Source organism: Rhinolophus hipposideros, assembly GCF_964194185.1.
Source record: "Rhinolophus hipposideros genome assembly, chromosome: 5".
Classification (NCBI taxonomy): Eukaryota; Metazoa; Chordata; class Mammalia; order Chiroptera; family Rhinolophidae; genus Rhinolophus; species Rhinolophus hipposideros.
The window spans coordinates 54,991,285-55,007,288 of NC_138051.1; the positions used below are offsets into that span (position 1 = coordinate 54,991,285).

At 46.9% G+C, this 16,004-nt stretch overlaps 1 protein-coding gene across 9 annotated transcripts in view; it reads left to right on the forward strand.

The window, feature by feature from the left end:
* TLN2 (talin 2) overlaps positions 1-11,420 on the forward strand; it is a 410,032-nt gene extending 398,612 nt beyond the window's left edge. For 7 of the 9 annotated variants that reach the window (XM_081049585.1, XM_081049589.1, XM_081049586.1 and 4 more), the window contains 5 exons: positions 3,385-3,510; positions 5,645-5,707; positions 5,799-6,026; positions 8,854-8,979; positions 10,524-11,420. In XM_081049585.1, coding sequence (XP_080905711.1) covers positions 3,385-3,510; positions 5,645-5,707; positions 5,799-6,026; positions 8,854-8,979; positions 10,524-10,652 — 672 coding nt within the window. In that variant the 3' untranslated portion in view covers positions 10,653-11,420. The remainder of the gene's footprint in view (positions 1-3,384; positions 3,511-5,644; positions 5,708-5,798; positions 6,027-8,853; positions 8,980-10,523) is intronic. The other 2 variants (XM_081049591.1, XM_081049592.1) reach the window with 1 other exon arrangement.
* The last annotated feature ends 4,584 nt before the right edge of the window (positions 11,421-16,004 follow it).

The window sequence follows — 16,004 nt, forward strand, 5'->3', positions numbered from 1 at the left end:
AACCTGTACCACCTCCGTTAGAAATGCGAGTTCCCAGGCCCCACTCCAGACCCACTGAAACACAATCTGCATCTTTAACCAGATCCTCAGGTGGTTCTGAGCAAGAGCTATCAGTGTAGCCCATTCAATGAAAACATTTTCGTAAGTCCATTGTCTTGCTGGATGCCCGTAGTTTTAAAGAAATACAAATAGCTGCATGCATAGGGTTAGTTATAACCTTAAAAAGGTTATTTTAACCATCTTAATGGCTCCCATTGTTGAAGGGGAAGAAAAACACTCAGGAGTGAGGATTTCACTCACATCTTCCATAAACCAGAGGGACAGATCTGGGCCGCTTTGGTCAGGTCAATGAAATACCTCAGCTAAAGAGGTTCTTAAGAGACCACCCAACTGAGCCTCCGTGGTGAGTAGAAGAGAATGAGGGCTCAGATGCGCAGCCCCTCTCCGTCCACCATCCCTGGGGTCTCCAGATCCTTCACCCCGGGTCCCTTACGGTAGCTCCACGTTGCTGTTCTTATTCTTTCCAATCTCCGACTTGCAGTGGGATTGGTTCTGTTAGCAAATCCTGCGTTTTAATTGTGATCCTTTTATATAGGAACGTTCTCCGAAGGCCAAGCCAATTCCACTTCTCTCGTTTTTTTTGCCATGTGATGAAGCGTGTGTCCTCCTCCCTTTCTTGCTGCCCTCACCACCCGTCTCCCAGCTTCCATGCCCTGTGCTGGTGGGAGCTGAAGCTCATGGGGAGCCCTGACTGGTGTGCTTGGCTTTTCACTGAGCCTTCTCCACCTGGAGCGGTCTCATTTTCTCTGAAACTAGAAGTTGTGTGATACGAGGAAGCATCAAGGGTTGATGTCTGTTTTCAGCAGGAGAGAGAGGGTGAGCATTTAGTCCTCAGGCTAAACCTGGCCTACCGAAAGAAAGACAGGGCTCCTCTCGTCATGGAACTCCGCCCAAACTGTAGCATCTAAACATTTGCCCTCCAACCCTGTTTCCACTGCAGTCAGCTTTCTTCAGCCTTTCTTGGGAAACTCTCTAGTACTTTTTAATCAGAGTAAATGTCTCCTAGAAATAAGGCTTTCTGCCATGTCCTTTTTAAAGCACAGAGATGTTATGGAAAGAAAAAGAAAAATTCATCAAAGGGCATTACAGAAGTTACCATTGTAAGAAAAATCAGTGGCTGTCAAAAATATTTCCAAGTTGAATATCTATTTCAAGCATGTGTTTTACAAAAAAAAAAAAAAAAAAGTACAACAACAACGCAAAACCTCCAGGGCAGCAGAAGGTGCGGGAGAGGCCTTTTAAATTGGTTGTAATGAGATGATTCTATCAGATCTCTCCATGCTTAAAGTTAAGATTTGATTTTAAGAAAATTCCATATTTGCAGATCCTAAAATTGGGGAACTCAGAAATCTGTTGATGGGCTACTCCGCCCTGTAAAGTGGACTCACTCTTGGAACACGTAATGTAGCTGAGGCCACTTGAGACGAGAGTCCAGGAGATTTGGGGGAGACAGCATGGGCCTCTATTTTCTCATCTGCAAAGTGAAAATGGGCTCCTTTGGACTCAAAAATTCTCTGATTTCCTCAGTACCTTAATCTGTTATATACTTGACTTTCTTTGGCAAAATGAATTTTCAAAAAAGGTCTTTAATCGAAGTCATTGAGTGTATGCATCAGAGCCTACAGTCACCTCTTCGGGGCCTGTGTATGACAATACCCTGGATGTCAGAGTGTCTTATAATGAGTCACAGTGTATTTCAGTCAACAAATTTTACGTTCCACTACTACTACTCCCCCACCCCCACTCCTCCACCCCCACTCCCCCATTCCCCATAATGAGGAATCCAAAATGATTCCACTGGAATTGAATTCGCTTCTGTCCTAAATGCTCCTAGAACAAGACTGCCAGAAATAACAAAGGCTATACAGCTTCTGTCTTACCTGCTACTGTCGTCCTTCAGATCCACTAGATGTGCACAGAAACATTATTTTCATAATATGAGTTATAAAAACGAAAACGAGGTTGGCATCTCTCAAGATTCAAGACATAACCATAAGAAATAGGGAACTGGAAAAGAATCGTATCCATGTATCCTTCCTGTCTGATGTCTCATACAGAACCATTAGCGAGCCACTTTGAACCTCTGACCTGACGTTATTCCTCACTGATGTTCTAAGGGATGGCCTAGGCTTTATGAGGTCAGAGAGACTTAGGTTTCGGTCAGGTCACAATTCTTCTTTGTGCTGCCACAGGACCTTGGGCCCCGTTCTCCACCTCCCTGAGCCTCAATTTTCTCACTGTAAATAGAAGGATATAGATAGCAATAGTATAGGATTTCTTTTTCTCTTTTTCAGTGAGAAACAAGTTAATGGACATGGAAGTGCCTAACAAAATGCTTGCCACATAGTAGGCACTCTTAAAACTCTTGCTCTTGTGCAACATTGCAAATGTACTTACTACCGACTTTGTACACTTAAAATGGGTTCAAAGGGTAAATTTTATGTTATTTGTATTGTACCACACACATACCAAGGAAAGTATTGCTACACCTGACCATCATCTCGTAGTGCTTAAAAGGTACCAACCAGCCACATCTTCAGCATTCTAGGACCTAAGGGGCACTTAACCACATTGACACAGAATATTAGTGCTGGAGGGACTCTTGACGCCTAGTCTGACCACGCCACATGGTGGTGTTCCACCCCACGCAGCCCAGGTCCAGGTTGCTTTGGCAGCACAGGGCATGGCAGTACTGAATTCACAGCTGAGTCCTAATGACCTGCCAACACCTAGCACTGGGGCCAGTGTTCTTCCCCAAGTGGAGCCAGGCCTCCCGGTGACTAAAGTTTCAGCTGGATGGATTTCCTTTCCATCACTGGGTGATCTGTGGTTGGTATGTAACTCTCTCTGTGCTCAGCCACAGCAATACAAATACTATTTCGCTTTTGTTTTTACCCCATCTTTCCTTTTTTTCAAGCCTAAGCCCTGGAAGAGTATGCCACCACCTACTCTAGGGATTTTGATTATTGATTATTTTGACTTGAGTTATTGATGCTAATGGAACCATTTGAGTATATTTTATTCATAGTGAATTTATGTCTCTTTAAAAATTCTGGTCTGGAAAAATAGTCTGCCTTAGAATTTCCTGGTTTAACATTTGTGTAGAATGTCAGTGCTGGCAGCTTTCACCTTTTCGAGTGGGGACGGGGGTAGGCAGCAGATGTCGGGGCAGCCTGCCAGTTTAGGCCTTTCTACCCTGGTGTGGTTTGTCAACAAAAAGCAATAGATGGATGAAGAGCCAGGTGACCAAGCAGTAAGTAGTTTGGCAGAAAGCGCCCTATGTGGATATGAATTGCACGTGATACTGTTTTCTTTTGGTTATAGCAAGCAGATGAGACCCTGGATTTTGAAGAACAGATCTTGGAAGCTGCTAAATCTATTGCTGCTGCCACAAGTGCCCTGGTCAAATCGGCCTCGGCAGCCCAGAGGGAGCTGGTGGCCCAAGGAAAGGTGGGTAAACCCCGCTGGCCAAGTGGTGGGACGTTCACGTAGCGAGACCTATGTGGAAAGGAAGTGAATGCGTTTGGCCTGACCAAGGAAAACAGTGCTCTGCCTTCCCTCATTGACTTGCCCATCTTTGCCCCAAAGACTGAAAACTCTTGTTTAAATCTACCAAGTAGAATGAAAGGTTTGGCTTCCAGATCTCTCATCTGCTTCTGGTTAAGGAAAGCATCCCAATCAGGGCCTGAACAAGACATTTATATTCCCACTGTTCATTGGGCTATTTAAAGACGCAAGCTGTCGTATTTTCTTGGTGGGTGACTATATAAGCCCCGGAATTGGGGACTTTATAATCCCATCTTCCAACTCCAGTGACTCCCTTCATTTTTTAGGACTGTTTAGCTGAATGCTGTCCTGCTCTGCAGTTAGCATTTTCCTGGTCAAAAGGCCAGTCTGCTTTTCAATCTGAAATTTCTTCAATCTTCTTCATCTCCGATCACCTATTCCATCTGGATTAGCATGAAAGCATAGTTGTTCAGTGATCCACAGGATGAATAACACATTAGACTTATCCTGGCTATGGGAAGTTCTTCCGATTGCAAACACTCCACGTGTCCTGTTCTTCCCACACAACAGGGAAGCAACCCAACCAAGCTGAGCCTTACCGAGACCCACTCAAAGATAGAGGCACTACGGAAATCCTGTCAGGTTGTGGGCTTAGGGAATTGGGTCACCGTGCTTGTCAGCCACTTCTGTTTCCTGTTAAAAGGCCTTTGCTGTTGGTGTACAGATAGACAGATGTGATTGTGGCTTGACCCAAGAGCATGTAACACAGACAGGAAGTTATGTGCCCCACCAGTGGCCCTCCATCTGCCCCAGGGAAGTCTCTTGTGAGCGTAACCATGTCTTAGTCCAACCCACATACTTTGGCTGCTCTTTCTAAGTGATTGTGTGGTATGTTTTTCAATTTTAACACATGCACATCTCCCCAAGTGGCATGTAGTCCTTTCATGTTTCTCACTCATCCCCTATAGCACAGTGCTAACCTTACTTATCAAATACCTTTGACCAATCAATATGTAAAGACCAAAAATGGATCGCTGAGAAGATCCTACCTAAAAATTTCAGTTTATTTGTAAAGGGCCAACCATGTGCCAGACACATTGCTGGATTCTAGAGAATCTAACTTGAATATGGCGGAGCCCCTGTCCTCCAAGGGACTCGTATGTTCAAGCATTTAAAAAATTGGTAAAGGAGGTTCGACTGGAGTGGGATGAACTGTGGGCTTATAGGCAAGACATAGGGGTTTTACCTGACATTCACCAAGCCCCGATGTGCCGCCTGTAATTGCTGACAGATCCCCAATTTCATATGCAAATTAAGAGAGTCATCTCTTATCTCTCCAAGCACTTCCCACAAGTATAAAGGTATTTCCTGCCATAGCTACTCCCTCTACGGCTGAACAGAAAATATTTCACTTGTTGCCATAATTTCTAAATAGAAACAGAGATCATCTTACTTCCAGCCTCTTCTCTCCCCACCCCTGACAAAAAAAAAAGTATATATATATATACACACACACATATATATGGTCTGTATTTCCTTAAGGTTCTGCACTTAATTGTACTAAAGGAAATGTACCACCCTTTTTTGCATCCTCTGCCAGAAAAATCACAGTGTGGCTTTCGGATCTGTAATCAGGAGAGATTTAAGTTTCCCTTGGTCCTTGAAAGAAGAGGCCTCAAGGGCTCCTATGTCTGAAATGGAGAAAGATCCCGCAGAGGAAATAAGCATGTAAAGACAGCCCCAATCCATCATTCCTGAGCTGTTCTCCCAGAAACACAATATCTGGCACAGTAATGCAGGCCGTTGGGAGCATTTCAGAGTGACTCCTTGTGGCCCAGGTGGAAACAGGTGGCCCAGGTGGAAACCAGCCTGGCTGTGCTAGTGTGAGTTGGAGGGGCCAGGGTCCCACGTGGGAAAAGGTGCTCCATTCTCACACTGGTGCTGATGGTGGGAGTCCCCGGTGGTGCTGTGTGTCTGATGCGATGTCTTTCTGGTTCCAGGCAGTGGAGTCTGGGGGGCTGCAGGTCACCCTGAGCCTTCCAGCTCTCATTGCAAATTTCTAACCTCTACTCTCTAGGTGGGCTCCATCCCCGCCAATGCTGCAGATGATGGACAGTGGTCACAGGGACTGATTTCTGCTGTGAGTTGCCTTCTCCTTCCTCCCCATTTGCATTTTGGATCCCCTGAGGTAGGTTTGGGCCTTGGGTCACTTCTCTGTTGACTGTCCCCAGGCCCGGATGGTGGCAGCTGCAACCAGCAGTCTCTGTGAGGCGGCCAATGCCTCCGTTCAGGGACATGCTAGTGAAGAGAAGCTCATCTCATCTGCCAAGCAGGTTGCCGCTTCCACCGCTCAGCTGCTTGTGGCCTGCAAGGTGAAGGCCGATCAGGATTCAGAGGCCATGAGGCGGCTACAGGTAATGGTCACTGATGCTGGTGGGAAAATACTCCTGTTGGAGCGGGTAAGTGTCGCCAAAGGGGACAATCTCACTTCCTTGGCATGACCCACCAGGCCTTCCATCAGCCAACTCTCTCCCACTTTTCTCATTATCTACCATTTGCGGCCATGCGTCCTATACCCTGCTGACCCACCAAACTGACATTCTCCACACGTGCCTTCTGGTCTCACGCCCTAGGGCCCTCTCTTACCCCCAGCATCCTGGCCCTCCTCCCACCAGCCTGGCCTCGTGAACTCCTACTCATCCTTTAGGACTCAACTGCAAAGTCACCTGTTCTGGGAAGCCCTCCCTGACTCCCTAGCCGCAAGGTGGTCAGTCCTTCCTCTGTCCTGCCAGGGCCCCCACCAGCTCCCTCCTATGGTTCCTGTCACTGGTACCACCACATTTACCTTGACACCTGACTGACAAGGCTGGGAGCGCCTTAGGCACAGGCCCCGCCTCTTTCTCTTTGCTGGTGCCTATTCCAGTGGAAGCCCTCAGTCACTGTTTGCAGAAGAAGGGAGTGAAAGGACTAAGGAATTTACATGAGACTGTTGCTAAGGTTCCCCAGAGCCCAGAGAATACCCTATGAAGGTGACAGTCGAGTCCTTCCCAGTGCATATGTTTTCCTGATTGCTTTAATTATAGACGTATTTTAAACACAGTGAAGGAAATGTTTGAATGAAAAAAATCAGAGCCTCAACATCTTCACAATGTAAGATGTTATTTTTTTCTTCCTGTTTTTAACTAGATACAAACTATTTTTTTCTAGTTATAACCATAGCAAGAGACATTCTGCCTTTTTTCACTTAACATTTTATCATACATATCTTTTACCTTGAAAAAACAGCTTCACAATTTCTCTATGCAAAGCTAACTGGTCCATTCTTCATGAGTCTCATTTTTAATGATTGCATGATATTACATCAACTTACTATGCCAGAATTTCCCTAAACTTTGGACATTTTGTTTCCAATTTTCTACATTTTTATTATTATAAGAGTTATAATACAGATTGCTTATGTTCTTAAAATATGTTTATAAGTCGTGAGTAATTTCATAAAAGGCAGAAATATTTTAACAATTCCACCGAAACTCAGAAGTCTTGTTTTATTGAAAGTCCTAACGTGCATTTCTGTTGTTGGGTCCTCCTGAGTGTCTCTCTGACCCACCTCCCTCACTTTCAATGGACTCCTGGAATAAACCCAGGGAAAACTGGGGAGCTGCACTTTTATGAATGTGTGGTTCGTGAGTTCGGAGAACACTTCTGAGGAAAACATCCTGAGTTAAGAAAGACCTGGGTTCAAGTCCTGCCTCTGCCATGTATTAAGTGCTTGATCTTACACAGTTCAATCACTGAAAACTTTTCGGGCTTTATTTGGCCTCCTCTGGAAAATGGGAATAGAGATCCCTGCACTGGCTCTTCTAAGGGTTAAGACTTGTGAACATGCTTTTGTAAGTCCTAAGGATGTACACAGACAAAACACAGCATCACCCTGTTGTCACTGTTGCTGATTTAACCGGATGCTGCCATGTGATGTCTGAGTTCCTTACCATGACCTGGGGTTTCTCTGGTGCCAGACAGACCTAGGTGCAAATCCCAGCTCTCTAACTTACCAGATACAGGATCTCAGACCAGTTACTTAACTTCAGTGTCTACAACAGAAAAGTGGACTCACAATTTCTGACCTCACAAAGCTATTTTGAGAATAAGCACATGATGACTGCTTGTCAGAGATTAATTGGCTTCCCCTTCATTTCTTCTACAAGCCCTCATCGTCCCTATTGGTCACTTTAGATGACTCACCAGATGAGACAGTTATCTTTGAATGAGAAAAACTCTCAACCTTCTGATGTCTAACCCTCAAGTTCTTGACTCTGAGGAGGCTGGGCAAGGAATTTGAGAGGTTTAATGAATCCTTGACCACCATTAGAAGAAAATCCCAAACCTCAGGTAGCAGAAGAGAAGTCCCCAGGGTCATGCTCCATGAGCAGTAAGAGAAAAAAAGCCAGTGTGGACTGTAGCCCTTACTGAAGATCGAGAGTACACATTGAAAAGCTTTTCACCTGTCTCTAGCAATTGCCCCATCCTTGAGCATGTAGCATACAGCCCAGCTGTGACTGTAAAAGTATATCTATAAAGGCCTTAGTTACTATTGGGGTCCCAGACCTCCCATGCAGGGATGGTTTGTGCTTTCATAGTCCTTCATTCCCCCAAGCATCAGTGAGTGCCGGCCCTGGGCAGCCACTGTGCCAGGTGCTGGGAATGCAGAGTTTCAAGTCATAGCCCCTGCCCTCAAGTTACTATCGAACAGGCAGAAAGGCCACCACAGCGTGGTAAGGGCTGCAAAGAAGCCAGCATGGAGCACTCCAGGAGCCCTGCGGGGAGGGGCTGGGTAAGGCCGAGATGGACCAAAAAAGTGATGTCCGAGCCAAGTCCTCAAGTATTTCTAAATTGGATAGGGCAGGGGGAGATGGTTTTCTAGACCAAGGAGGCAGCCCAAGTGTGCTTCTGTTAACACACATATCATAATGCTACAATCATTTATTTACAAAATTGTAATTCTACTCCAAAGTGTGTGTTCCTTGGGCGCCACGAACTAGATCTCATTCATCTGTGAATGAGCTACGGTTAGGTAGGTGCCAGTGTTGGTAGAATCAGTGGATGGATGGATGGATGGATGGATGGATGGATGGAGAGACAGATAATGGATACTAACTAGAGAATTTCTGTGTTATAATTCGATGATAAATGGATTCATAGTCTCATGAACCGTACCTTCATGTCTGTTCTTGCCAGATCCAAATGGCTGTTTCTAATGATGTAATGTGTGTTTTGTTCCCTCTCCAGGCAGCAGGAAATGCTGTGAAAAGAGCCTCAGACAATCTTGTTCGTGCAGCCCAGAAGGCAGCATTTGGCAAAGCCGATGATGATGATGTCGTAGTGAAAACAAAGTTTGTAGGGGGCATTGCTCAGGTGTGCGACAAAACCCAGACAGCGCCTGCTCCCGCCGCGGACACTGTCATACCACAGACACAAAACAACAGCGCCTTAAACAAGATGGGCGTTTACTTGTCCCATGTAACAGTCTGGGTGTAAGCAGTCGAGGGAGGATGTGCTGTCCCCTTTCCTTCTGAGAACTCCATCTCCCTATTGCTCCACCTCCTTGAGATGTTGCCCTTGGCCACTTGGTCCAAGATGGCTCAGTAACCACCTGTGCTTTCCAGCAGGCAGGAAGAGGGAAAAGGGGGGCAAGCACAACCACAACGTGGTCACTTCCTCTCACATGCCATTGGTCAGCACTTAGTCACATGGCCAACCTCACTGTTTAGGAGGCTGGGAAATGTAGTATTCTTAGTAGTCTTGGGCCTAGCTGAAAATCCGGGATTCTAGTACAGAAAATGAGAAGAGGAGAAATTGGAAGACAGTGCTAGTATCGTGTAAATAAAATGATGCATTTGGAGCTGTTACCCACGCAAGATATTTGGCCCAACAGAAAGAATGAATGGTGACCCCTTCCCAGAACTTTTATAAGAGTAGATAGGGTAGGAGAAGAGTAGCCTGACTTACACAGGACTGCATTCTTGTGCATGGGTCTGAGACAGAAACTTCAGGAAATCGGGCTTGCAGTTTAGGGTATGTGTTGATATAAATAAATCCATTATACGAGATTGGTTTTCTTCTTAGAGCCAGGAGCACTGAGACCCTGTTACTGAAGTTCCTCATCCCTGTGCCTGCCTTAGCTCTTCCTGAGTCACTCCCTCTATTTGGAAATACACTGGATGCATTTTTACCAGGCTCTATTTCTCGATACACTAGTTCCTTAAGAGGTACCATGAAGAATGGTCTTTGGGAAACTCTATACTCTCTACCTCACCTTGGAGTATCGCAGGAATACTCCTGATCATTAGCCTAGAAAACGCCCACAGGAAAGAAGTCTATTTGGCTTTCTTGAACACAAACTTCACCTTTTTCACACAATACCTATTAATTAATATTCCTCAGATCATACTTTAGAAGCATGAAATAAATACATGAAAACCATCTAGTCTCTAAGGATTCCCACTTTAGTTTCAAGAATACCTGGGCTAGATACTACTCCACTAGCTGGAACTTCAGGAAAGTGGACTCCATCTCTCAGCTTCAGGTTTCTCACTGGAAAAATGGGACGTTCAATGGGGCGTACTTTGTCCACTGACAAAGTACTTTGTCCACTGTCGCCGCAGAGACGATGGGACACTCCAGACAGAGTGCTTACACCAGAGCCTGGTGCACAGTGGGGATACAGTAGAGGTTTGCTATTTAATCAGAGGCGAGAAGTCAACTTATACTTGGGTCACCTGGGTTGTTGGTCTCAGCACCCAAACCGTGGCCCAGAGGCTGGTCTGCAGAGCTAAGACTACTTATTCCTAGTGCATTGCTATAGTAGAAGCTATGGGAGCTTGTGAGGCATGCAGTGGAGAGGGAGGGCAGTTTTCTAGAAAGTTATGGATCCATCCAGCTGGCTGCTTTCCTTCCAGATTATCGCCGCCCAGGAGGAAATGCTGAAGAAAGAGCGAGAACTGGAAGAAGCGAGGAAAAAACTGGCCCAGATTCGCCAACAGCAGTATAAATTCCTACCCACTGAGCTGAGGGAGGATGAAGGCTAAGACCAGAGCCACGATGGCAAGCCCCAGGGGATGGCTCTGCAGGGACTGGACAGACTGTTCCTGAGAGGCAGGGCACTTACCCGGAAGCTGCCTGCCTCCCCCCGGGGCCAGCCTAGAGCTCTGTGTGCTCATTCTCACATCTCTGTCCTGTTGGGCACCGGCTGCATGATCGTGATGTCACACGGTACAGTGTCCCACCCACAGCTCTTCTGCCACCTCCCCTCATGCCTCACCATATCTCAGGAGAGAGGGGCGCACATTTCGTGGACTGTTACCAAAAAGGAGAAGTCAGTATTATGTCGTTCTCAGACACTCGTACTTTCGTTGATCCTTCTCTGGGCCTCTGCCTGGGCCTTTTGTGAAATCTTGAAAGGAGAAAAATAACGGCCTGAGGAAATCATGGATGCCATAGATATTCAAAGATATTCTTCTCCCTCTCAGGAGAAGGTGGAAGTTGGAGTGGAACACGGTTAATACAAGCCAGAAACATAAACTAGTGTGGACTCCAGGAGGGCACCTAGGGTCGTACTTCTGTGTCTCAAGTGCTGGCTCACCCAGAGAGTGAAGAATTCCTGCTCCTGTTTGCACGCCTTTTTCCTTCAGTGTGTAAGCTCCCTGTACACTCTTGACCCATCTTGTGTTCTGTGGCCCAGAAAATTGAACAATTATTTTTTTTTCTCCATAATCCAAAGGGCAGAGAGGTATGGGGGACTGTCAGGGCTTGGTGAGCAGGGGCTGTAATAAAATGTGTGGGCTCCTTACTCTGCAGAGGCTGTTTCAGTTCATACAAATTCATCCACACAAACCCACGTTCCCCGGATGACAGTCAATGCAACATCCCCCTAATTTGAAGCATTCAAGGTGAGGATTCACCCGAACGAAAGCAATTCCTTAGTGACTCTATCTTCCATGTCCCACATCAGCTCCTCTGCTCTTAATGTGGTCAGAAATCACAACTGGAAGCCATCTGTCACCTGTCCTCCCTCCCAAGATGGACATTTCCCTTTGTCTTAATATTCCTAAAACCTAGATGCATCCTAAAATCAAAATGAACCTTGAATAAGATAGTTTTGCAATAGATAGTTTTGCTTATTATTGCATCTTATAAGTGAAGGTGTATAGTATTTTCAGAGTTCATCTTCTGGATGCCACTCTTCCAGAATTTCTTCCCTCCTCCCCCACCCTCAGTTTTTTCAAAGCCCTCTCCTTGGAAGGGCATTTTATGACCTTGCGTTTACCTTTAGTCTGAGCCTTGACCCAAGATAGTACCTGAAGGATGAGTGGCTCGTGGGATAGATCTGAATGCCAGGTAGCAAGTGTCTTTGGAATAATTCGTAGAGGGGAAACAGTGGTAATGGTGGTACGTGGTTTTCAAAGCTGATAACTGGAAGGCAGTCATCCTCTACCTGTCTGCAGTAATGTAGTGTCATGTCTCATATCTTGTCTACAGGATGGTTTCAGAATCCCAGAGTTCATCTTCTGGATGACACTCCAGAGGAACAGTTGATGCTTCGGTCCTCAAAGGGTGTCACCTTTAGACCTTGCCCAACTGCTCTGCTTTAGCAGACTCTAGCCCATGTCATGGTTTTAAAATATAATTTAACTTTTGATAGTTTCCCGTGTGAGACTTTTAAGGGTTACACATAATAGAATTCTTTTGCCCCAACAATTGGAAAGCGAGAGGAAATATGGTGTCAATGAAAAGCAGGTGGAGAGAGTGTGTAGGGAGGTGGGGATCGAGGCGCCACCTGTGAGAAGGAGGGGAGCTCGGGGAGCCCTGGCATCTCAGAAGTTCACACGCTATTGGCTCATCCTCTCTGAGTGTAGCTAGTACAACTCTTCATCTCTGCCCTGGCTGTGCCCGCTCGTACTTCACAATGAAAACTGAGGGCCCCATGGGCTGAGGGTTCTCCTCTTGAGACACTCTGCAGATAGTCACAGGGTGTTTTGGGAGACTCTTAAGGCTCAGAGTCAAGCTGTGTTAACGCCCTCACATCACAGGACTCTGGGTGGCCCCTCCATTGCCCACCCTCACCCCCTTTACTTCCAGACTGTACAATTGCTCTTCCCCTCCCATTTGACCCCTGTCACGTCCTGGGATCCCAGAAACCAGGAAATGAGTTCTCTATCCCTTCGTCACAGTCATTTAAAACCTCTACTGCATTTGATGGAGAAAAACTTCAAGAGACAAGCCAAATGGAAAGGCCTGTCCTTTACACGTCAGGGAACAGGCATGGAGCAAAGTTTATTTTTATAGGACCCATATAAATATCCTCCTGTCTGGATTGTTCTGCTGATAGGAGCTTTGGGAAGTTAGTTCCCAGTTATCACCTGGTGTAATGCTGGTTTTTCATCTTTCCCTTCCTCATCCCCCTATATACGTGCACGCAAATGGCTTGGTCTTCCCTCATTTCATGAAATGGTTGAAAGACTGTGCTTTGGGCAATATTTAATAGGCGCTACAGCAGGTGTGTCCATGGCACTGAGGGTGTCTTCTGGTTCTTCTTGAAAGGTATGTTTGCATTTGAATGGGAGTGTTCGTTTCAGAGCATCTAACAAAAGAATGGTTTCAGGATAAAATGGCCCCAAGCCTGGAGCATAGAAATGCATCTCTGTGTGAAGGGGAAGCTGGTGTGTGTCCCATGAGGAGAGCTAACACTGGGCTTTGAAGCCTTCAGCTGATCTTTGTGCCCAGAAATTGCTGTCTCTGAAGGTCAAAAAAGGAACCTGAATTGGACTTAGAACTGCCTGGTGATTTGGGACTTTTCGTTTTGCTTGGTCCTGCCTTTCAAAAGGATGCTTTAGTCACATTCAGTTACACAACCAGCCCTTGTTTAAACTGTGCTGGTGTCCAGCTGGGTGCGGCCCTGGTGATCTGTGCAAGCAGGTACATGGAGTCCTGGGCAGCTGTCCCTGCGGCATCAGGGGCCTCAGGACCACCTACGGAGGGGCCACGTGGCCTCAGGCGAGACTCCACAGCATGTGCTTTGTCACAGAAAACCCCTCAGGGCTTCTCATAGGCTTTCCCTGCTTGCTTTCTGGGGGTTTCATCCGTCAGTGAGTTTACAGTCAGCCAAAGCCTATTCCTAATATATCAAAATATAACCCAGAGAGAGTGAACTCCACCACCAAAGTGATCCCAAGGCCAAAGCGTCACATGGGAACCAGGCAGCAGAGACCCTCCCAGGGGATTCAGGTACCTCCTGCTGATGAGCCTGTTTCCTCCTTGGCAGTGAACCCCCAACCCTCCCCAACGCTGAGGTGTGGAACTCTGGCAGGGCCTCTGGAGATTCTGCCCTTGAGACCCCAGCGCGGACTAGCAGCATGTTGAGTTCCCAGACTCCTGGAGGAGGCGTCTCCTCTGCCCACTGAGGCAGTGACCTCCTCTGAGCCTAAGGGGACCCAGAGGATTAGGAGGAAATGTTCGCTTCAGGCTAAGAGGCAGCAGAGTTCCGAAACCCAGAGATCTTGACAGCTGTGCTAGGGGCTCGGGTCCCCCGTCTCAGGGGCTCTCACCTCCTCAGGAGGTGGCCCCTTCGGAAAAGTGTCTTCCCCCACAGGGTCCCCAAGTACCACGTTTAAAAGTCCCCGAGACGACTGCTCTGTCTGAGCTTCTGCTGGGTATGTTATGTTTAGGGTCATTAGGAGCGGGCATGTGACAGAGCTTATGTTGACTGATTTATAAAAACAAACACTACAAAGAGACGTGTCTAAAAGAGGTTTGGACTTGGCCTTCCTCTGAGCCCATCTCCAGGCCCTCGATAAGCATCCACATGTGAGCCAGCCCGTCGGCGGGTGTCTCCTAGTTCCTGGAGGCTGGGTTTCACTTCGCCACCTTCTCATCAAGCTGCAAAATCCAGTAGCAAATAGGCAAGTTAAACTCTGCTGCGTGTCATAATGTCTTTATTGGTCTGGTCACATAAATTATTTTTTTTTATTCGCCAGAAATAAACTTTTAAAGGAATGAACCTGTGTGAGAGTCTCATGGAAATGGGAGGAAGGTGGAAGAGACGGAGGAGAATGCGTCATCATGTGAGAAAAATCCCACCTTGAGTGACAGCACCATAGTTACCAGACGTGTGTTAGAGGAGGAGAGTGGAGGGGTGTGTGTGAGAGAGAGGGAGAGAGGCAGAGCCGTGGGGTACTCCGGAATTCCAGGCAGCTAGGCTAACATTGGAGGTAATTCAAAGAAGAAATAGTGAGGAGCAAGATGCAATGATTGTCCTCTGACAGAAGCTGTCCTGGATGAGTAGCCCGGGGCTCACAAATGTGCTGTTATCTAATTGGAAGGTTGCACAGCTCAATACAGAGCTCATCTGTTCCTCTCGGCTTCTGACAGCCGAGCCAGAAATGCAGCCTCCAGGGACGGCAGCCCTCCTTCCTGTTGGGAGGGCATGCAGATGGCTTTCCAGAATCCTTCTCTGGGAGAAACCAGACTAAGAAAAAATGAGAGGTATTTCTGATCTACAAAAGGGCGCTGTTAAAGAATCACCTTAGCAACGAAGAATGTGTCACCGGTATGTCTAACAACTAAGGATTATTTAACCTCATAAAACAGTGATTTGGGATCTCTAAGCCAATTGGTAATGTTTTGCTCTCTTTCACTTAACTAGAATAGGGGAGAGCAGCTACCACCAGCAGGAAGGTGGGAAGCCTGAGGTGCAATTCAGGAAAGAGGGAGGGGGGCTACGGTTCATGGCGTCTTCTGCGTGCTCAGGGTTGAACACACAGCTCCCCCAGCTCTCAGCAGCTGTGGCGAAGGTGTTATGGCCGTTTTTCAGAGGGGCAAACCAAGACTTAGCAGGGCATTGAAGTGCTGGATGTGGGATTGGAAGCTGTCTGCAGGAATTCAGATCCTCTGTGCAGCTGAAACAGGCTGATCTACGGTCAAGACCTTACCAAGGGTCCCATCACCTACTGTGTAAAGGACACTGGGGACCCTACCTTATTCCTGGAGAAGGTGACAGTCTAGGGAGAATAAACTTGTGCCAGGGCCGTGGGGCAGAGCCCTGGAGTTGGGAAAGGCTTTTCAGGACGTTTGGCCTGACTGCTAATGAATGGGAGCTTTCCAGGCAGAGAAGAGCTAGGGGGATGGGATTCCAGGCCTGGATTTATGAAGGGGTGGACAGCTTAGGGCAACGAGGAGCAATTTCACGGAAGGCAGGGTTTGTGGCTTGGGGTCTATGGCATAGAGAGGAGGGCAGCCAGGAACTCACTGTGAGGGGCCTTGTGGCAGGCCAGGTCACTTGGAATTGCTACCAGATAAATTGTCCTGCAGGCAGACCTGAAAATGCTGTCCTCAGAGAGCTCCCTATCTAAGTGTGGAGATGTACTAACAAAGGTCAGTAACTC